Source organism: Triticum urartu, chromosome 7A, assembly GCF_056163025.1.
Source record: "Triticum urartu cultivar PI428250 chromosome 7A, HENAU_Tu73, whole genome shotgun sequence".
NCBI classification, from domain to species: Eukaryota; Viridiplantae; Streptophyta; class Magnoliopsida; order Poales; family Poaceae; genus Triticum; species Triticum urartu.
This window is the reverse complement of record NC_141879.1, coordinates 633,858,324-633,881,262: the sequence shown is the minus strand read 5'-3', so window position 1 is coordinate 633,881,262 and position 22,939 is coordinate 633,858,324. Positions and strand designations below refer to the sequence as shown.

The following is a 22,939-nucleotide window of genomic DNA, read 5'->3' as shown; positions in this document are numbered from 1 at the left end:
AATATATTACATCACGTTCTGGAATACAAGGTACTCTACAGAAACACCGTATTTAAGACAAATACTGGAAATAACAGGGTCAAAACAGATCAACGCTAGTAAATAGCACTGTTAACAGGACCAATTTGCGAAACCCCCGAAATTGAAGGATGATGTGCAAATATTAGCCTGGACCACTGAATCAGCCTGTTTTGCTAATTCTAGTAACTGCAGGGACCTTAGTGTAAAGAATCGAAGAGATAAGGTTCTCCATCGTGATTACCTACGTGGGCACACATCAATCGATTTGCTTCCCATTTGCTTCACAGAACCACCGCCTGGATGGTTCGAGCCATGCCGGAGGGACACCACGATGTTGGCCACCGCGGACCGCGCCGACGAATCCGCGGGGTGGGGAACAGCGCCATGTGGTCGCTCTCGCGGGCGTCACCATTGGAGAATCCTCACTGGTGAGATGCAGGCCTTAAAGCGGCGCGGCCACGGCGAGGCGCAGGCGGGCGCAGCGCGCGAGGGCGAGGCCTCGGCGCGGACGGGCGCGGGCGGGCGCAGCACGAGGGCGAGGGGGCCGGACGCGATGCCGTTCGCGAGCCCGAGTGCCGCGGGGCTCCGTGAGCCGGAGCGGCCGGAGTGGCCGTTCGACGGAGTCGGGGACGGCAGTCGCGGCAGCGCGGCAGCGTCGCCCGGGACACGCGCGACCGTCGGCAACCTCTGGAGCGGCGCGCCGGCTTCTGCTTCAACAACCGCTGGGGTCGGAGGCTGCAGCGGCGCGCCGGCTTCTGCTTCAACAACCGCTGGGGTCGGAGGCTGCAGCGGCGGATCCATGACGGGAAAGTCGTACTGATGCAGGGGGCATAGTACCCAGCCATGCACCGAGCACCCGCCGCCAGCGCCTGGTCGATGCCCCCATCGGCCTCGAGCCTTGGTGCAACCGGACCGGCCAGAAGTCGGGCAGGCACATCGGGCTGCAGAGGCGCAGATGGCTGCACGGGCTGGTTCGACGGCTCCACGCCGTTCCGGTGGTTGTGACGGAGGTCCTGGCGGCGCTGGTTCCAACCTCCACGCCGGAAACGGCGGAGGTCGCGCACATGATGCTGGAAGCAGCGGCCACGGCCATCGGCGCGAAGAAGGCGAAGAAACAGGGACATCGGAACTCGAGGTATGGTTCAGTTTCTCACCTTTTCCCTGTTCTCCTTGTCTTCTCGTCGGAATTGCTCTCGCCGAAGAGCGTGCTGATAACGTGTTAAATGTAATCAAGAGACAAGCGGTAGAGAATCAAGTGACCCTTTATTGATAGATGATATGAGTTTATATACAATCTCAACAGGCGTCTCAAAGGGGGCGACTATTCCTGAAAGGTTGGCTCCAAAGGTTGCAACGCTCTAGGGAGAAAACTGCTCCATCGGTTGGAACTGCCCGTGCGGGAAGAGTGGGGATTATCCCATAATTAATGACGGGTTAATTATTCTTAACAAAACGCACGGGCAGATGTGTGCTATTCTGATATAAGAGAGTAAAGAAGACCGGCCCCGTGCGTTCAGCCCTTTCCTCTCCCCATTCTCCACACCGGCACACCCCACCTCTGCCGCCGCCGCGCGCTCAGATGCCAATCCTCCGTCAGATTTTTCGTCTCCTCCGGCGACCTGGCGTCGCCATCTCTCATGACCCACTGCGCCGCCTCTCCTCTACCTCGCGACCTCTCCTCTCTTTCATGGCCTCTGCCCCGCCTTACTGGTCGCCACCACCGCTTGCACGGCGAAGTTTCCCTCTCATGATGGTTCCAGATCTACCTGTCCGTCGTGTTTCCCGGTATGCTCTCATCATCTGATGCCAAAATTTTCGCCTTTAGTTTCTTATTATTATAGTTTTGGATCTGGATTCTGACCAACTGTGTTTTTTTACCCCTTTTAATTATCCGAGCGTATTCGAGAAAAATCCCTTTTAATTATCCTTATGTGTTGATTTTTGTAAATAAGGCAGGGGGTGTGGGGTCTTATAGTTAATCCGACGAAAATGAAAGGGGAACCGAAAAAGAATTGAATTTTCTGTCGGGTGCTCAGATTTGCTCTTTATTCTCTTTGGTGATAGATTTCCACCTGGATCTCGGAGCATGACCAGTGGGACAACCTTGCAAGATATGAATACTATAGCCGGCAAACATGATGCATCTTCGAATATTGTGGACATCTCTGGTTGTGATGAAAACGGGAGGAGTGCAACCAATAGAAGGAGCGCATTGGTAGCAAGCGATGCCGAAGAAGATGATATTCTTGACCTGGGATTTCTTCCAAAAAGCACACACCGTGATGGTTCTTTATACAGGAACACTCATTCGTGGAAAAGGATGTATAATGTTGATGACTGTAGTGAGAGTAAGTAAATAATCTCTCTTTACCTATTTCAATTTGTTACAAGCACCTTTTTCAAGCTATAGTGTCAACTGATGTGTTCTCTGTTGAAATCATCTGGCTTTTTTTCTTTACTTTCCTTAATTTTACAAGTTAAATGTAGATGCATTGGCATTCAGGAGTTGCATTTGTTAGGTTTTGCAAAAGTAGGGGAGGAAATTCTTCAGATTCCTGCATTACCTTAGTTTGGTTATCCTGGGCCTCCACCAACCCACCCCGGTTCGCCACATGACTGGTTTTTATCCTTTTTGTTGTCACCATGTACCGTACAGAAATATGTTCATAAACCGCATTTTTAGCACATATTTTTGTACCATGAGCATTGAAGTAGGTTTAGTTGCTCCCAAGTATGCAGGATCGAAAATTATGATTTTTTATTATACAGACTGATGTTATCTACCATCAAAATAAAAAAACTAACTTACAATAAGACTTCTAGAAAGTGAAACAATAGAATATTTTCATCAAGGGCTGAATTGACTTGTTTTAGTAATTCTTGGGGTAGACATAACAAATAAATAAGTTTAGGGGGTTATGAAATAATCTGGGAGGGTGAAATGGACCTTTACTTGCTGACATGATGAAATGTTACCTGCTTTTCTTTGGGTTTCCTAAAACAAAAACCTTTGATGGAGTGAAATTCATAGTAGAAAGAACATCGATAATTTTCATTTGGATGAAAAGGAAACTTCCAATAGGGCCATGGAATCCTCTAGTGACACGCTTACTTTTTGTATGACGACTATTTTTTTCCTGTATTGTTTTCCATTACAATTTAACTTATTTCTTTACTTTTTTTATGAAGCTCGGCTACCAGATCCCACAGATTGTGACATCCGCAATGGAGAATGCATTCGGCATCAACCTAATCGCGTGTTACAAATTTTCTCATTAAAGTTGGCTGAACTTACTCTGGATCTTGGCCCAGTAGAGTTGTATGGATACATAGCAGTGCGGGATTATCTGGATACATTGCGTAATTATATTGTCAATATAAGCAGGGATGATCCCATCATTGTGAAGCAGGTGCGAATCCATACTTACCTACGATTATTTCAAGCAATAAGTCTACTTAATAACCCCCTCAAGTATAAAACAATGTATTTGTCCCCTTGAAGCATTCCATATGGTTTTAAGTACCCACTGGGGAAGTTCTCACATTAGGTGGATGTTGCAGTGTGGGCGAAACCATCTGAGGAAATGATTTATACAGTATGGGGGGGGGGGTCAAATACCTGACTTATGTCAAATCTATTCATTTCACATTGTAAGGCCAAACCTAGTGTATGTATGGAACAGCAAGCACTCTCAAGTCTTGTGATTTATCTGTACAGACCTAGCAGAATGGTAGTTTGGATTGTTTAGGCCACCATCACACCAAGTTTATATTGTGGAAAGGTGATTTACTATGAGAAACTTATAAAATATGGAACTGAGTGAGTATATCATGTATTCCAAACAAAATCAAACAGAATAGTTCGGGCTCTTAGTTGCTACTTAACACACCAGCATGAATCATTGCATCACTATTAAGTCATTTTGTTTTCTCTTCTCATTTCGACATGCTTATGTAAAAATTGGGATCTGAACAATGTCAAATAAATACCGAGGGCCAATTTCCCCCCCTCCCAAACACTGGTGGACACTATGTAACCAGTCAGTTTGATATGTGGCAAAGATGTTGGTCAGCAATTGTAAAGTATCACAAAATTAATGTTGCAAGTAAAACAGCTTAGAGAAGTACACCCTCTGTTCCTAAATGTAAGATGTGTTTTGGTAGTTCAATTTTTGAATTGCCAAAACGTCTTACATTTAGAAACAGAGGTAGTATAAAGCTTTAGTTGTTTCTTACTTCCATATGGAGAGCTACTAAACAGTAACAAATTTGTAGGGTTCTCTCATCGACATGGCTGGCCCTAAGCGAGGGATAGATTTGATTTCCAGTATTCTAGTGGAATATGACATGAGGATCAAGGTAGGTGAGGAAGAAAGGGATGATTACCAGCTGATTGATGGTGTAACAGACATAGACGACGTGGGCCCATGGAATCGTGCATTGAAAAATCGCATCCAAGGCGAGTGTGGTGCGGTTGACTTAACCATAGCACGTGTTGATGATGCAGTCATGGCGAATATTGAAGTTGCCGTGTCAGAAGTGCAGAGCAGTTTTCATCTGCGCTTGCGCTGTTTTATCGGTGGTTATAACGAAGGAATTCGGCTCTTCAATGGTACAGTTGGCGAGTCACGTCATTTAAAGAGGTCTGTGGTTGCTGTAGTGGATGGTTCCACTCTGGTTTTGAAGTTCAAGGCGGCCTTGGGGCCATCTGGTTCAGCGGAACGATGTTGTTCCTTCCAGGCAGACACGCATGGACTTGATACTCGAGAGATAAAGACTGATTTTGGGTTGATCTCAGTGAAGGTGACTTGGTCGACTCTGCGTACCAGGCTTATTGTAGGGCTTGAATAAAGTTTGTCAAAAAGTTGTGTCTGAGGAATGGGCCAAGACCCGGTCAACAGTCTAGAGTGAGTTGTACGTGGACACTGTTGAACTGTTTAGGGTATCTTTACATGTTTCTGGTTAACATGTTTCAGTACTATTACCTGACAATCCTAGCCATTTGGGGTACACTGGTTCTGGTATCTGTACATAGTGTTGTTCGTGCTCAGTCAGAGCATCTCAGTCGCTTTTTGACTACTTGGAGGGCAAAAAACGGCTCCAGCAACTTCATTTTTTAAGAACCACCAAACTTTGTTATTCATAGTTCACAAAACTGGGAAAATAAATGTGATCATGAGGCTGTGCCAACCAGACATGTCTACCACAATCTAAAGAATCAAAAAGCTTGGCTAGTAAATGGGCTTCTCTATTCAAGGCCTGACTCTCAGAAACAAAAACTACAATTAAATTTGGTTGTCCTTAACTTAATCTCAGCTACAATCAGACCATGAATACCAGTGCAGCCCATGTTGATATCATTAGCCACCTGCTTAGAATCAGTAGCCACTAGAAAATTGTGAAGTAGAAGATCATCCGCCAAAGATAGAGCTTCCCTGCAAGCGATACCTCTAGAGTTGAAACTTCTCTCATGCCATGAATTACTAGCGTACATGATCGCAAGTAATTCCCAGAAGAGTCCATGCATACAGCCACCGCAGTGCCTCCTATACCAGATCTAACAAAATCTGTGTCAGTATGAATTTGATGAAGTCCCTCTTCGGCCAAAACAGTTGCCCAAAAACCAAAAGTTGCTGAATTTTGTTTTGGGTTGCCCTAAAACAGGGCACAAGTATTGTATATTTTGGGTATGACTGCGGCACATTAGAACCCAGTTCCTTCCACTGAGATATGGGTTCAAGAAAACCAAGCAGTTGTTGTGTTTCTACTAGCTAAACTTGGTTTGTTCTCCAGACAGTATAATAAGAAACCTATTTGCGTTGGCATCACGGTTCTAATATTCCGAAACTGTTTGATCAGTGGTGCAGTGACATTAGTCTGTAATGTGTTCGACAATGGACACTACTTCAACGTTGCCACCTGCATTTCTCTTAGTCTTACATGAAGCATCTGGTGTTGGCACAGATGTGGTGTCTTGGATGAAACTCTCCTGAAAGTTTGAGTCCATCAGCAGAAAATGAATTTTTGTTTTCACAAAGGTTGAATTCTGAACATGGTGATGCTGATGCGCCCGGACACTCGGCCTATAAGTTTCAGTCATTTTCATTAGCACCTATCATTTTGAATATGGCGATGCTAATGCACCCATGTTTACTCAGAAAATGAAAATGCAGGCGACTTGCTGCATTTTGCTGCGCACCCGGAGTATATTTGGTTTAGCACATGTTGTAAATCTTCCGAATAACATGTGAACAAAATTCAGGTTTGATCCCATATAACACTACAAGAATACTAGTTTCTGCAGATTACATTGTTGGCATGCTTTGTACAGCTGACCTTTGTTTAATAAAATTAAGAGATTTTTTATCTGCTGCAATAGTTGTATAACAACTTTCGGTAAGCAATTGCGGAGCATCTTTTGCTTGCTTCTTGTTTTTCTCTCACATGTTTGAGTTTGGATGGAACACAGAAAGGTCGCAGGGGTTGTAAAAGTCACGTGGATTTCGTCGTCAAATTTTGTGTTCCATTTTCAACAGATTGGCTACAGTCTGGTTGATATTTTGGACAGTTGAAGGGTAGTGTACTTACTAGAAGCGGTTGCGCGACTTGTCGCGCCGTTTCTAAAACAAGTGTTTGTTCAGTATTGGACTGCTTACATTCGAGACTGTAACTTTTATGGACCGGCTTCTTGTGTCGAGGTCAGCTCCCTTTTTGATGAACTTTTAACCAGGGAAAAGAATATTCGCCTCATAACCTTATCTCTAATCACTTGACAAAGAACTTACCAACTGTAGCTAGTTTATACTCCCTCCGTCCTAAAATAAGTGCCTATACTTTGTACTAACGTTAGTACAAAGTTATAATAAAGTTGAGGCACTTATTTTGAGCACGCTCAATTATACTTATTCTGGAGCGAGCTAGTTTAGAGAATCGACCATAATTTCATCAACGCCATTCTAGTTGTGCAGTGCATTCAATAAGATAAAATGCACCATCAGAAAACATCAATTTTGCCCGTTAGGCATGCAGGCCAAACATATTGTGCCGCATGGTGGGGTGTGGAAAACCAAACCACACGAAAATCAACATTTCCTTAGGTGGCATGTGCTTGTTGATAATGATGACATCAACATAAACAACACAGTAAACTAAATTTTCCAAATAATATTTTTTGGAAAATTTAGTGAGTGAGTAATAATGGTGAATATATCATTTTACAAGATGAATTTTCACATTAAAATGATGCTAAAATGTGATCATCATTAAAAATTGCCATGAAATCACATTTAACATTAATGCCACATGAATTTTCAATGCAATTTCCAATTGGTTCAACCATATTCAAAAAATTCAAACATGATTTTAGCATCATACTAGATTTATTTTCAATGCATAAACATAAAAGGAACTGAAACAACTTAGAAAGCACTAAAGATAAATAAAATGATTGATACCATAATTAGGCCCATTATAACCCACGGAAAAACATTATAAAAATCTCTCATCATTAAAGTAACTTTCAACATAAATTTGGGCTCATATTTCTCATTTGAATAGTGCATAAATAATTTATATTTTCATAATATAGCAGAAAATACACTGGAAAAACATTTTCATAACTCGGCCCAAAACCTATTGGTGTTATATATTAACTGAAGGAAATATGCCCTAGAGGCAATAATAAAGTTATTATTTATTTCCTTATATCATGATAAAGGTTTATTATTCATGCTAGAATTGTATTAACCGGAAACATGATACATGTGTGAATACATAGACAAACAGAGTGTCACTAGTATGCCTCTACTTGACTAGCTCGTTAATCAAAGATGGTTATGTTTCCTAACCATGGACAAAGAGTTATCATTTGATTAAATGGGATCACATCATTAGTTGAATGATCTGATTGACATGACCCATTCCATTAGCTTAGCACCCGATCGTTTAGTATGTTGCTATTGCTTTCTTCATGACTTATACATGTTCCTATGACTATGAGATTATGTAACTCCCGTGTGCCGGAGGAACACTTTGTGTGCTACCAAACGTCACAACGTAACTGGGTGATTATAAAGGTGCTCTACAGGTGTCTCCAAAGGTACATGTTGGGTTGACGTATTTCGAGATTAGGATTTGTCACTCTGATTGTCGGAGAGGTATCTCTGGGCCCTCTCGGTAATACACATCACATAAGCCTTGCAAGCATTGCAACTAATGAGCTAGTTGCGGGATGATGTATTACAGAACGAGCAAAGAGACTTGCCGGGAACGAGATTGAACTAGGTATTGGATACCGACGATCGAATCTCGGGCAAGTAACATACCGATGACAAAGGGAACAACGTATGTTGTTATGCGGTCTGACCGATAAAGATCTTCGTAGAATATGTAGGAGCCAATATGGGCATCCAGGTCCCGCTGTTGGTTATTGACCGGAGATTTGTCTCAGTCATGTCTACATTGTTCTCGAACCGTAGGGTCCGCACGCTTAAAGTTACGATGACAGTTATTATGAGTTTATGCATTTTGATGTACCGAAGTTAGTTCGGAGTCCCGGATGTGATCACGGACATGACGAGGAGTCTCGAAATGGTCGAGACATAAAGATTGATATATTGGATGACTATATTCGGACACCGGAAGCATTCCGGGGAAGTTTCGGATAAAACCGGAGCACCGGGGGGTTACCGGAACCCCCCGGGGGGTTAATGGGCCTTATGGGCCTAATGTGGAGAAGAGGAAGGGGCTGCCAGGGCAGGCCGCGCGCCCCCTCCCCCCTAGTCCGAATTGGACAAGGAGGGAGGGACGGCGCCCCCCTTTCCTTCTCTCCCTCCACCTCTCCTAGTTGGACAAGGACTCCTCCTGTGCCCTCCTCTAGGCCGGCCGCACCCCCCCTTGGATGCTTTATATACGGAGGTAGGGGGCACCCTATAACACACAAGTTGATCCACGTGATCGTTCCTTAGCCGTGTGCGGTGCCCCCTGCCACCATATTCCACCTCGATCATATCGTTGTAGTGCTTAGGCGAAGCCCTACGTCGGTAGAACATCATCATCGTCACCACGCCGTTGTGCTGACGGAACTCATCCCCGAAGCTTTGCTGGATCGGAGCCCGGGGAGCGTCATCGAGCTGTACGTGTGCTAAGAACTCGGAGGTGCCGGAGTAACGGTGCTTGGATCGGTCGGATCGAGAAGACGTACGACTACTTCCTCTATGTTGTGTCAACACTTCCGTTGTTGATCTACAAGGGTACGTAGATCATACTCTCCCCTCTCGTTGCTATGCATCACCATGATCTTGCGTGTGCGTAGGAATTTTTTTGAAATTACTACGTTCCCCAACAGTGGCATCCGAGCCTAGGTTTTATGGTTTGATGTTATTTGCACGAGTAAAACACAAGTGAGTTGTGGGCGATATAAGTCATACTGCCTACCAGCATGTCATACTTTGGTTCGGCGGTATTGTTGGATGAGGCGACCCGGACCGACATTACGCGTACGCTTACGCGAGACCGGTTCTCCCGACGTGGTTTGCACATAGGTGGCTTGCGGGCGACAGTCTCTCCAACTTTAGTTGAACCGAGTGTGGCTACGCCCGGTCCTTGCGAAGGTTAAAACGGCATCAACTTGACAAACTATCGTTGTGGTTTTGATGCGTAGGTGAGATTGGTTCTTGCTTAAGCCCGTAGCAGCCACGTAAAACTTGCAACAACAAAGTAGAGGACGTCTAACTTGTTTTTGCAGGGCATGTTGTGATGTGATATGGTCAAGACATGATGCTAAATTTTATTGTATGAGATGATCATGTTTTGTAACCGAGTTATCGGCAACTGGCAGGAGCCATATGGTTGTCGCTTTATTGTATGCAATGCAATCGCGATGTAATGCTTTAATTTATCACTAAGCGGTAGCGGTAGTCGTGGAAGCATAAGATTACGATGGAGATCAAGGTGTCGCGCCGGTGACGATGGTGATCATGATGGTGCTTCGGAGATGGAGATCACAGGCAGAAGATGATGATGGCCATATCATATCACTTATATTGATTGCATGTGATGTTTATCGTTTATGCATCTTATCTTGCTTTGATTGGCGGTAGCATTATAAGATGATCTCTCACTAAATTATCAAGAAGTGTTCTCCCTGAGTATGCACCGTTGCCAAAGTTCGTCGTGCCCAGACACCACGTGATGATCGGGTGTGATAAGCTCTACGTCCATCTACAACGGGTGCAAGCCAGTTTTTGCACACGCAGAATACTCGGGTTATACTTGACGAGCCTAGCATATGCAGATATGGCCTCGGAACACGGAGACCGAAAGGTCGAGCGTGAATCATATAGTAGATATGATCAACATAATGATGTTCACCATTGAAGACTAATCCATTTCACGTGATGATCGGTTATGGTTTAGTTGATTTGGATCATGTGATCACTTAGAAGATTAGAGGGATGTCTATCTAAGTGGGAGTTCTTAAGTAATATGATTAATTGAACTTAAATTTATCATGAACTTAGTCCCTGATAGTATCTTGCTTGTTTATGTTGATTGTAGATAGATGGCCCGTGCTGTTGTTCCGTTGAATTTTAATGCGTTCCTTGAGAAAGCAAAGTTGAAAGATGATGGTAGCAATTACACGGACTGGGTCCGTAACTTGAGGATTATCCTCATTGCTGCACAGAAGAATTACGTCCTGGAAGCACTGCTGGGTGCCAGGCCTGCTGCTGGAGCAACACCAGATGTTATGAACGTCTGGCAGAGCAAAGCTGACGACTACTCGATAGTTCAGTGTGCCATGCTTTACGGCTTAGAATCGGGACTTCAACGACGTTTTGAACGTCATGGAGCATATGAGATGTTCCAGGAGTTGAAGTTAATATTTCAAGCAAATGCCCGGATTGAGAGATATGAAGTCTCCAATAAGTTCTATAGCTGCAAGATGGAGGAGAACAGTTCTGTCAGTGAGCATATACTCAAAATGTCTGGGTATAATAATCACTTGATTCAATTGGGAGTTAATCTTCCAGATGATTGCGTCATTGACAGAATTCTCCAATCACTACCACCAAGCTACAAGAGCTTCGTGATGAACTATAATATGCAAGGGATGAATAAGACTATTCCCGAGCTCTTCGCAATGCTGAAAGCCACGGAGGTAGAAATCAAAAAAGGAGCATCAAGTGTTGATGGTCAACAAGACCACTAGTTTCAAGAAAAAGGGCAAAGGGAAGAAGAAGGGGAACTTCAAGAAGAACAGCAAGCAAGTTGCTGCTCAAGAGAAGAAACCCAAGTCTGGACCTAAGCCTGAAACTGAGTGCTTCTACTGCAAGCAGACTGGTCACTGGAAGCGGAACTGCCCCAAGTATTTGGCGGATAAGAAGGATGGCAAGGTGAACAAAGGTATATGTGATATACATGTTATTGATGTGTACCTTACTAGAGCTCGCAGTAGCACCTGGGTATTTGATACTGGTTCTGTTGCTAATATTTGCAACTCAAAACAGGGACTACGGATTAACCGAACACTGGCAAAGGACGAGGTGACGATGCACGTGGGAAATGGTTCCAAAGTCGATGTGATCGCGGTCGGCACGCTACCTCTACATCTACCTTCGGGATTAGTATTAGACCTAAATAATTGTTATTTGGTGCCAGCGTTGAGCATGAACATTATATCTGGATCTTGTTTGATGCGAGACGGTTATTCATTTAAATCAGAGAATAATGGTTGTTCTATTTATATGAGTAATATATTTTATGGTCATGCACCTTTGAAGAGTGGTCTATTTTTGATGAATCTCGATAGTAGTGATACACATATTCATAATGTTGAAGCCAAAAGATGCAGAGTTGATAATGATAGTGCAACTTATTTGTGGCACTGCCGTTTAGGTCATATCGGTATAAAGCGCATGAAGAAACTCCATACTGATGGACTTTTGGAATCACTTGATTATGAATCACTTGGTACTTGCGAACCGTGCCTCATGGGCAAGATGACTAAAACGCCATTCTCCGGTACTGTGGAGAGAGCAACAGATTTATTGGAAATCATACATACAGATGTATGTGGTCCGATGAATGTTGAGGCTCGTGGCGGATATCGTTATTTTCTCACCTTCACAGATGATTTAAGCAGATATGGGTATATCTACTTAATGAAACATAAGTCTGAAACATTTTAAAAGTTCAAAGAATTTCAGAGTGAAGTTGAAAATCATCGTAACAAGAAAATAAAGTTTCTACGATCTGATCGTGGAGGAGAATATTTGAGTTACGAGTTTGGTGTACATTTGAAAAATTGTGGAATAGTTTCGCAACTCACGCCATCCGGAACACCACAGCGTAATGGTGTGTCCGAACGTCGTAATCGTACTTTATTAGATATGGTGCGATCTATGATGTCTCTTACAGATTTACCGCTATCGTTTTGGGGTTATGCTTTAGAGACGGCCGCATTCACTTTAAATAGGGCACCATCAAAATCCGTTGAGACGACGCCTTATGAACTATGGTTTGGCAAGAAACCAAAGTTGTCGTTTCTTAAAGTTTGGGGCTGCGATGCTTATGTGAAAAAGCTTCAACCTGATAAGCTCGAACCCAAATCGGAGAAATGTGTCTTCATAGGATACCCAAAGGAGACTGTTGGGTACACCTTCTATCACAGATCCGAAGGCAAGACATTCGTTGCTAAGAATGGATCCTTTCTAGAGAAGGAGTTTCTCTCGAAAGAAGTGAGTGGGAGGAAAGTAGAACTTGACGAGGTAACTGTACCTGCTCCCTTATTGGAAAGTAGTACATCACAGAAAACTATTTCAGTGACACCTACACCAGTTAGTGAGGAAGCTAATGATGATGATCATGAAACTTTAGATCAAGATACTACTGAACCTCGTAGATCAACCAGAGTGAGATCCGCACCAGAGTGGTACGGTAATCCTGTTCTGGAAGTCATGCTACTAGATCATGATGAACCTACAAACTATGAAGAAGCGATGGTGAGCCCAGATTCCGCAAAATGGCTTGAAGCCATGAAATCTGAGATGGGATCCATGTATGAGAACAAAGTATGGACTTTGGTTGACTTGCCCGATGATCGGCAAGCAATTGAGAATAAATGGATCTTCAAGAAGAAGACTGACGCTGACGGTAATATTACTGTCTGCAAAGCTCGACTTGTCGCAAAAGGTTTTCGGCAAGTTCAAGGGATTGACTACGATGAGACCTTCTCACCCGTAGCGATGCTTAAGTCTGTCCGAATCATGTTAGCAATTGCCGCATTTTATGATTATGAAATTTGGCAGATGGATGTCAAAACTGCATTCCTGAATGGATTTCTGGAAGAAGAGTTGTATATGATGCAACCGGAAGGTTTTGTCGATCCAAAGGGAGCTAACAAAGTGTGCAAGCTCCAGCGATCCATTTATGGACTGGTGCAAGCCTCTCGGAGTTGGAATAAACGCTTTGATAGTGTGATCAAAGCATTTGGGTTTATACAGACTTTTGGAGAAGCCTGTATTTACAAGAAAGTGAGTGGGAGCTCTGTAGCATTTCTGATATTATATGTGGATGACATATTACTGATTGGAAATGATATAGAATTTCTGGATAGCATAAAGGGATACTTGAATAAGAGTTTTTCAATGAAAGACCTCGGTGAAGCTGCTTACATATTAGGCATAAAGATCTATAGAGATAGATCAAGACGCTTAATTGGACTTTCACAAAGCACATACCTTGACAAGATTTTGAAGAAGTTCAAAATGGATCAAGCAAAGAAAGGGTTCTTGCCTGTGTTACAAGGTGTGAAATTGAGTAGGACTCAATGCCCGACCACTGCAGAAGATAGAGAGAAAATGAAAGATGTTCCCTATGCTTCAGCCATAGGCTCTATCATGTATGCAATGCTGTGTACCAGACCTGATGTGTGCCTTGCTATAAGTTTAGCAGGGAGGTACCAAAGTAATCCAGGAGTGGATCACTGGACAGCGGTCAAGAACATCCTGAAGTACCTGAAAAGGACTAAGGATATGTTTCTCGTATATGGAGGTGACAAAGAGCTCATCGTAAACGGTTACATTGATGCAAGCTTTGACACTGATCCGGACGATTCTAAATCGCAAACCGGATACGTGTTTGTATTAAACAGTGGAGCTGTCAGTTGGTGCAGTTCTAAACAAAGTGTCGTGGCGGGATCTACATGTGAAGCGGAGTACATAGCTGCTTCGGAAGTAGCAAACGAAGGAGTCTGGATGAAGGAGTTCATATCCGATCTAGGTGTCATACCTAGTGCATCGGGTCCAATGAAAATCTTTTGTGACAATACTGGTGCAATTGCCTTGGCAAAGGAATCCAGATTTCACAAGAGAACCAAGCACATCAAGAGACACTTAAATTCCATCCGGGATCTAGTCCAGGTGGGAGACATAGAGATTTGCAAGATACATACGGATCTGAATGTTGCAGACCCGTTGACTAAGCCTCTTCCACGAGCAAAACATGATCAGCACCAAGGCTCCATGGGTGTTAGAATCATTACTATGTAATCTAGATTATTGACTCTAGTGCAAGTGGGAGACTGAAGGAAATATGCCCTAGAGGCAATAATAAAGTTATTATTTATTTCCTTATATCATGATAAATGTTTATTATTCATGCTAGAATTGTATTAACCGGAAACATGATACATGTGTGAATACATAGACAAACAGAATGTCACTAGTATGCCTCTACTTGACTAGCTCGTTAATCAAAGATGGTTATGTTTCCTAACCATGAACAAAGAGTTGTTATTTGATTAACGAGATCACACCATTAGTTGAATGATCTGATTGACATGACCCATTCCATTAGCTTAGCACCCGATCGTTTAGTATGTTGCTACTGCTTTCTTCATGACTTATACATGTTCCTATGACTATGAGATTATGCAACTCCCGTTTGCCGGAGGAACACTTTGTGTGCTACCAAACGTCACAACGTAACTGGGTGATTATAAAGGTGCTCTACAGGTGTCTCCAAAGGTAGATGTTGGGTTGGCATATTTCGAGATTAGGATTTGTCACTCCGATTGTCGGAGAGGTATCTCTGGGCCCTCTCGGTAATGCACATCACATAAGACTTGGAAGCATTACAACTAATATGTTAGTTGTGAGATGATGTATTACGGAACGAGTAAAGAGACTTGCCGGTAACGAGATTGAACTAGGTATTGGATACCGACGATCGAATCTCGGGCAAGTAACATACCGATGACAAAGGGAACAACGTATGTTGTTATCGGTCTGACCGATAAAGATCTTCGTAGAATATGTAGGAGCCAATATGGGCATCCAGGTCCCGCTGTTGGTTATTGACCGGAGATTTGTCTCAGTCATGTCTACATTGTTCTTGAATCATAGGGTCCGCATGCTTAAAGTTACGATGACAGTTATTATGAGTTTATGCATTTCGATGTACCGAAGTTAGTTCGGAGTCCCGGATGTGATCACGGACATGACGAGGAGTCTCAAAATGGTCGAGACATAAAGATTGATATATTGGATGACTATATTCGGACACCGGAAGCATTCCGGGGAAGTTTCGGATAAAACCGGAGCACCGGGGGGTTAATGGGCCTTATGGGCCTAATGTGGAGAAGAGGAAGGGGCTGCCAGGGCAGGCCACGCGCCCCCTCTCCCCCTAGTCCGAATTGGACAAGGAGGGAGGGACGGCGCCCCCCTTTCCTTCTCTCCCTCCACCTCTCCTAGTTGGACAAGGAACGGGGAGGGGAGTCCTACTCCCGGTAGGAGTAGGACTCCTCCTGCGCCCTCCTCTAGGCCGGCCGCACCCCCCTTGGATCCTTTATATACGGAGGCAGGGGGGCACCCTAGAACACACAAGTTGATCCACGTGATCGTTCCTTAGCCGTGTGCGGTGCCCCCTGCCACCATATTCCACCTCGATCATATCGTTGTAGTGCTTAGGCGAAGCCCTGCGTCGGTAGAACATCATCATCGTCACCACGCCGTTGTGCTGACGGAACTCATCCCCGAAGCTTTGCTGGATCGGAGCCCGGGGAGCGTCATCGAGCTGTACGTGTGCTAAGAACTCGGAGGTGCCGGAGTAACGGTGCTTGGATCAGTCGGATCGAGAAGACGTACGACTACTTCCTCTACGTTGTGTCAACGCTTCCGTTGTTGATCTACAAGGGTACGTAGATCATACTCTCCCCTCTCGTTGCTATGCATCACCATGATCTTGCGTGTGCGTAGGAATTTTTTTGAAATTACTACGTTCCCCAACATTAACTTCACTGGCCCAACAAATAAATTCATCCAAAAGAAAAACCATTTTGTGCGACCATAGATATAGAGTCAACCAGGCCGTAGCCTGGAGGAGAAATTGGTCCATTCTATTTTTTTGCGGGTCAAAATTGGTCCATTCTACGACTGAATTCTAGATAGCATTCCCGCGTGGTTCTCGTCCGTCCGATCCAGTCGGACGGTCAGCACCGTGCCTTATAGCGGTAAAAAATTGCATATCTTTGATTGGTTAGTGCAAGTATCTTTATTCAAACGGCGAGGCAACGTTTGCCTCAAAACAAATTTTCATATCTTCGATTTAATGGATTGGTGGTAAAAATATATGAACGGATGGGAAAAGATTATTGTGCAGACAACTGTTGTGATTGTACGTACATGTAACCTGGCCTCAAACATTATGGCTTTAAAGAGACTCAAACACTGTTCAAAAAGTTCCAACCAAAATCATACGAAGAAAAAAAAACCAAAGCTACACCCTCATGGAAAAGCGAGCGACCGTAAGACCCAAATTCTAGCAGGCACCGCCCCTGAGGGCGAGCACAAGGTGGAGCACGTAGCTGCCCTTGATCTTGTACTTTTGCACCGTCTTGTCGGTGGCCATCTGCTTGCCATCGAAGATGAGCCTCTGCTGGACGGGCGGGATGCCCTCCTTCTCCTCGACGTGCTCCTTGATCCTGTCGGACGTGTCCATGGGCTCGATGTTGATCCCGATCTCCTTGGCGGTGGGTGTCTTGACCTTGATGGTGGTGCCGTTGCGGAGGCGGAGCACCAGGTGATGCGTCGACACCTTGTGCACGTTGTAGTTGCCAGCAAGCGACCGTCCTCCAGCTGCTTCTCGGCGAAGATATGAGCCGCTGCTGGTCCGGCGGGATCCCTTTCTTATCCTAGACCTTGCCCTTGACGCTGTCCACGGTGTCACTGCCCTCCACCTCCAGCATGATGGTTTTACCTGTCAGGGTCTTCACGAAGATCTACATCGTCTTAGGCGAGTCGCGACTTGAGTCATCGAGGCTTCACTGGCGGCGAAAAGAGTTGTGTTTCGATCTCTTCTAGGTTTCTTTCGGGGACGGGGACCTCGGACTACGCGGATACACAACAAGGACGAAGGGACAGAGTGAGAAAAGCGAGGATTCATGTGTGTGTGTGTGTTGGAAATATGCCCTAGAGGCAATAATAAATTAGTTATTAGTATATTTCCTTGTTCATGATAATCGTTTATTATCCATGCTAGAATTGTATTGATAGGAAACTCAGATACATGTATGGATACATAGACAACACCGTGTCCCTAGTAAGCCTCTAGTTGACTAGCTCGTTGATCAATAGATGGTTACGGTTTCCTGACCATGGACATTGGATGTCGTTGATAACGGGATCATATCATTAGGAGAATGATGTGATGGACAAGACCCAATCCTAAGCCTAGCACAAAGATCGTGTAGTTCGTATGCTAAAGCTTTTCAAATGTCAAGTATCATTTCCTTAGACCATGAGATTGTGCAACTCCCGGATACCGTAGGAATGCTTTGGGTGTACCAAACGTCACAACGTAACTGGGTGGCTATAAAGGTGCACTACGGGTATCTCCGAAAGTGTCTGTTGGGTTGGCACGAATCGAGACTGGGATTTTTCACTCCGTGTGATGGAGAGGTATCTCTGGGCCCACTTGGTAGGACATCATCATAATGTGCACAATGTGACCAAGGATTTGATCACGGGATGATGTGTTACGGAACAAGTAAAGAGACTTGTCGGTAACGAGATTGAACAAGGTATCGGATACCGACGATCGAATCTCGGGCAAGTACAATACCGCTGGACAAAGGGAATTGAATACGGGATTGATTGAATCCTCGACATCGTGGTTCATCCGATGAGATTATCGTGGAACATGTGGGAGCCAACATGGGTATCCAGATCCCGCTGTTGGTTATTGGCCGGAGAGTTGTCTCGGTCATGTCTGCATGGTTCCCGAACCCGTAGGGTCTACACACTTAAGGTTCGATGACGCTAGGGTTATTAGGAAGACTTGTATGTGATTACCGAATGTTGTTCGGAGTTCCGGATGAGATCCCGGACGTCACAAGGAGTTCTAGAATGGTCCGGAGGTAAAGATTTATATATGGAAAGTTGTTGTTCGGGTTCCGGGAAAAGTTCAGTTTTTTCCGGTATTGTACCGGGAAGCTTCCGGAAGGTTCCGAAGGATTCCGGAGGGGTCCGGAGGTCCGGAAAATGTTCCACCACGTCCAATACAGCAGCATGGGCTGTAGGGGGGCGCCCTAGCCTTAATGGGCCAAGGGCACTAGCCCCCCCAAGGCCCATGCGCATGGGAGAGGGGAAACCCTAAGGGGGAGGGCCTTCACTTGACTCGGGAGGCACTCCTCCCCCCCTTGGCCGCCGCCCCCAACCCTAGATGGGATCTAGGGGGGCCGGCCCCCTCTCTGCCCACCTATAAATAGTGGAGGGGTGGGAGGGCGGCCACCCCCTTGAACCTGGCGCAGCCCCTCCCCTCCAATACCTCTCCTCCTCCGCGTGAGCTTGGCGAAGCCCTGCCGGAGAACTGCCACTCCATCACCACCACGCCGTCGTGCTGCTGTTGGACTCTCTTCCTCAACCTCTCCCTCCTCCTTGCTGGATCAAGGCGTGGGAGACGTCTCCGTTCCGTACGTGTGTTGAACACGGAGGTGCCCCGTTCGGCGCTAGGATCATCGGTGACTTGGATCACGACGAGTACGACTCCATCAACCCGGTTCACTTGAACGCTTCCGCTTAGCGATCTACAAGGGTATGTAGATGCACTCTCCTTCCCCTCGTTGCTAGATTACTCCATAGATTGATCTTGGTGATGCGTAGAAAATTTTGAATTTCTGCTACGTTCCCCAATAGTGGCATCATGAGCTAGGTCTATGCGTAGTTTCTATGCACGAGTAGAACACAAAGTAGTTGTTGTTGGGGAACGTAGCAGAAATTCAAAATTTTCTACGCATCACCAAGATCAATCTATGGAGTAATCTAGCAACGAGAGGAAGGAGAGTGCATCTACATACCCTTGTAGATCGCTAAGCGGAAGCGTTCAAGTGAACGGGGTTGATGGAGTCGTACTCGTCATGATCCAAATCACCGATGATCCTAGTGCCGAACGGACGACACCTCCGTGTTCAACACACGTACAGCCCGGTGACGTCCACTATGCCTTGATCCAGTAAGGGGAGAAGGAGAGGTTGGGGAAGACTCCATCCAGCAGCAGCACGACGGCGTGGTAGTGGTGGAGGAGCGCAGGACTCCAGCAGGGCTTCGCCAAGCACTACGAGAGACGAGGAGGGAGAGAGGTAGGGCTGCGCCAACAGGGAGAGCAAAATCACATGTGTTGGGCAGCCCCATACCTCAAGTATATATAGGGGGAGGGGAGGGGCTGCGCCCCCACCTAGGGTTCCCTCCCTAGGGGTGGCGGCAGCCCCCAGATCCCATCTGGGAGGCGGCCAAGGGGAGGGGAAGAGGGAGGCGCACCAGGGATGGGCCTTAGGGCCCATCTGCCCTTAGGGTTTGCCCCCTCTTCCCCTTAGGCGCATGGGCCTTGGTGGGGAGGCGCCCCAGCCCACCTAGGGGCTGGTCCCTTCTCACACTTGGCCCATGTATGCCTCCGGGGCTCGTGGCCCCTCCCGGTGGACCCCCGTACCCCTCCGGTGGTCCCGGTACACTACCGGTGATGCCCGGAACACTTCCGGTGGCCAAAACCATACTTCCTATATATCAATCTTTACCTCCGGACCATTCCGGAACTCCTCATGATGTCCGGGATCTCATCCGGGACTCCAAACAACGTTCGGTAACCGCGTACATACTTTCCCTATAACCCTAGCGTCATCGAACCTTAAGTGTGTAGACCCTACGGGCTCGGGAGTCATGCTGACATGGCTGAGACAACTCTCCGGTCAATAACCAACAGCGGGATCTGGATACCCATGTTGGCTCCCACATGCTCCACGATGATCTCATCGGATGAACCACGATGTCAAGGATTTAGTCAATCCTGTATACAATTCCCTTTGTCTAATGGTACGATACTTGCCCGAGATTCGATCATTGGTATCCCGATACCTTGTTCAATCTCGTTACCGGCAAGTCTCTTTACTCGTTCTGTAACACATCATCCCATGATCAACTCCTTGATCACATTGTGCACATTATGATGATGTCCTACCGAGTGGGCCCAGAGATACCTCTCCGTTTACACGGAGTGACAAATCCCAGTCTCGATTCGTGCCAACCCAATAGACACTTTCGGAGATACCTGCAGTGTACCTTTATAGCCACCCAGTTACGTTGTGACGTTTGGCACACCCAAAGCACTCCTACGGTATCCGGGAGTTGCACAATCTCATGGTCTAAGGAAATGATACTTGACATTAGAAAAGCTTTAGCATACGAACTATACGATCTTTGTGCTAGGCTTAGGATTGGGTCTTGTCCATCACATCATTCTCCTAATGATGTGATCCCGTTATCAACGACATCCAATGTCCATGGTCAGGAAACCGTAACCATCTATTGATCAACGAGCTAGTCAACTAGAGGCTTACTAGGGACATGGTGTTGTCTATGTATCCACACATGTATCTGAGTTCCTATCAATACAATTCTAGCATGGATAATAAACGACTATCATGAACAATGAAATATAATAATAACCAATTTATTATTGCCTCTAGGGCATATTTCCAACAGTCTCCCACTTGCACTAGAGTCAATAATCTAGTTCACATCGCCATGTGATTAACACTCACAGGTCACATCGCCATGTGACCCACATCCAAGAGTCTACTAGACTCAATGATCTAGTTCACATCACTATGTGATAAACACTCAAAGAGTTCTAGGTTTGATCATGTTATGCTTGTGAGAGAGGTTGTAGTCAATGGGTCTTGCCATATTCAGATCCCTATGTATTCGCAAAACTTTATATCGTAGATGCTGCTACCACGTTCCACTTGGAGCTATTCCAAATTATTGCTCCATTATACGTATCCGGTATCTCTACTCAGAGCTATCCGGATAGGTGTTAAGCTTGCATCGACGTAACTCTTTATGTCGAACTCTTTATCACCTCCATAACCGAGAAACATTTCCTTATTCCTCTAAGGATAATTTTGACTGCTATCTGGTGATCCACTCCTAGATCACCTTTGTACCCTCTTGCCAGACATGTGGCAAGGCACACAATAGGTGTGGTACTTCAGCATGGCATACCGTATAGAGCCTATGACAAGAGCATAGGGGATGACCTTTCGTCCTTCCTCTTTCTTCTGCCATGGTCAATGTTTGAGTCTTACTCAACTTCACACCTTACAACTCAGGTAAGAACCCCTTCTTTGACTGATCTATTTTGAACTCCTTCAAAAACATGTCAAGGTGTGCGTTCTTTGAAAGTACCATCAGGCGTCTTGATCTATCTCTATAGATCTTGATGCCCAATATGTAAGCAGCTTTATCCAGGTCTTTCCTTTGAAAAAAACTCTTCAAACAACCGTTTATGCTTTCCAGAAATTCTACATTATTTCGGATCAACAATATGTCATCCACATATACTTATTAGAAATGTTGTAGTGCTCCCACTCACTTTCTTGTAAATACAAGTTTCTAGCAAACAATGTATAAACCTAAAAGCTTTGATCACTCCATCAAAACATATATTCCGATTCCGAGATGCTTTCTCTAGTCCATAGAAGGATTGCTGGAGCCAGCATACCTTTTAGCATCCTTAGGATCGACAAAACCTTTTATTGTATCACATACAACTTTTCTTACGAAAACTGGTAAGAAAACTTGTTTTGACATCCATCTGTAAGATTTCATAATCAAAAATTACAGCTAATGCTATCATGATTCCGACGGACTTAAGCACCGCTACGGGTGAGAAATTCTCATCATAGTCAACTCCTTGAACTTGTGAAAAGACTCTTTCCCACAAGTCGAGCTTCATAGACGGTAACATTACCGCCCACGTCCATCTTCTTCTTAAAGATCCATTTATCTCAATGGCATGCCGATCATCGGGCAAGTCCACCAAAGTCCATACTTTGTTCTGATATGGATCCTATCTCGGATTTCATGGCTTCTAACCATTTGTCGGAATACGGGCCCACCATCGCTTCTCCATAGCTCGTAGGTTCATTGTTGTCTAACAACATGATATCTAAGACATGATTACCTTACCACTTAGGAGTAGTACATATCCTTGTCGACCTACGAGGTTCGATAGCAACTTGATCCGAAGCTTCATGATCACTATCATTAACTTCCTATTCAACACACGTAGGCGCCACAGAAAACATCTTTCTGTGTTGCATCACTCTCTGGTTGAAGTAAAGGTTCGACAACCTCATCAAGTTCTATCTTCCTCCCACTCAATTCTTTCGAGAGAAACTCCTTCTCGAGAAAGGACCCGTTCTTAGCGACAAACAATTTGCCCTCGGATCTGAGATAGAAGGTATACCCAACTGTCACCTTTGGGTATCCTATGAAGATGTGTTTGTCCGCTTTGGGTTCGAGCTTTTCCGGCTGAAGCCTTAAGCATCGCAGCCCCAAACATTAAGAAACGACAACTTTGGTTT

General features: G+C 45.1%; 1 protein-coding gene and 1 pseudogene across 2 annotated transcripts; one reads left to right on the top strand and one right to left on the bottom strand.

The window, feature by feature from the left end:
* Positions 1 to 957: 957 nt before the first annotated feature.
* On the top strand, positions 958 to 5,051 carry LOC147960853 (uncharacterized). Of its 2 annotated transcripts, none has more exons than XM_087535230.1 (4): positions 958 to 1,156; positions 2,086 to 2,369; positions 3,211 to 3,431; positions 4,297 to 5,051. In XM_087535230.1, exons 1-4 carry the CDS (start codon positions 1,086 to 1,088, stop codon positions 4,870 to 4,872), a joined length of 1,152 nt encoding a protein of 383 aa, XP_087391356.1. In that variant the 5' UTR covers positions 958 to 1,085; the 3' UTR covers positions 4,873 to 5,051. The 2 variants fall into 2 exon arrangements, with proteins under 2 accessions (XP_087391356.1, XP_087391355.1); XM_087535229.1 differs by lacking the exon at positions 958 to 1,156 and adding an exon at positions 1,336 to 1,806.
* Positions 5,052 to 16,839: 11,788 nt separating this feature from the next.
* LOC125519196 (polyubiquitin-like) overlaps positions 16,840 to 22,939 on the bottom strand; it is a 268,977-nt pseudogene continuing 262,877 nt past the window's right edge.

Excerpts from the sequence above, each read along its gene's own strand:
- LOC147960853 (XM_087535229.1), top strand. The coding sequence starts at position 1,601 with ATGCCAATCCTCCGTCAGATTTTTCGTCTCCTCCGGCGACCTGGCGTC. Across the intron at positions 2,370-3,210 it reads TGTTGATGACTGTAGTGAGA|CTCGGCTACCAGATCCCACA; the intron begins GTAAGTAAATAA and ends TTTTTTATGAAG. Across the intron at positions 3,432-4,296 it reads ATCCCATCATTGTGAAGCAG|GGTTCTCTCATCGACATGGC; the intron begins GTGCGAATCCAT and ends ACAAATTTGTAG.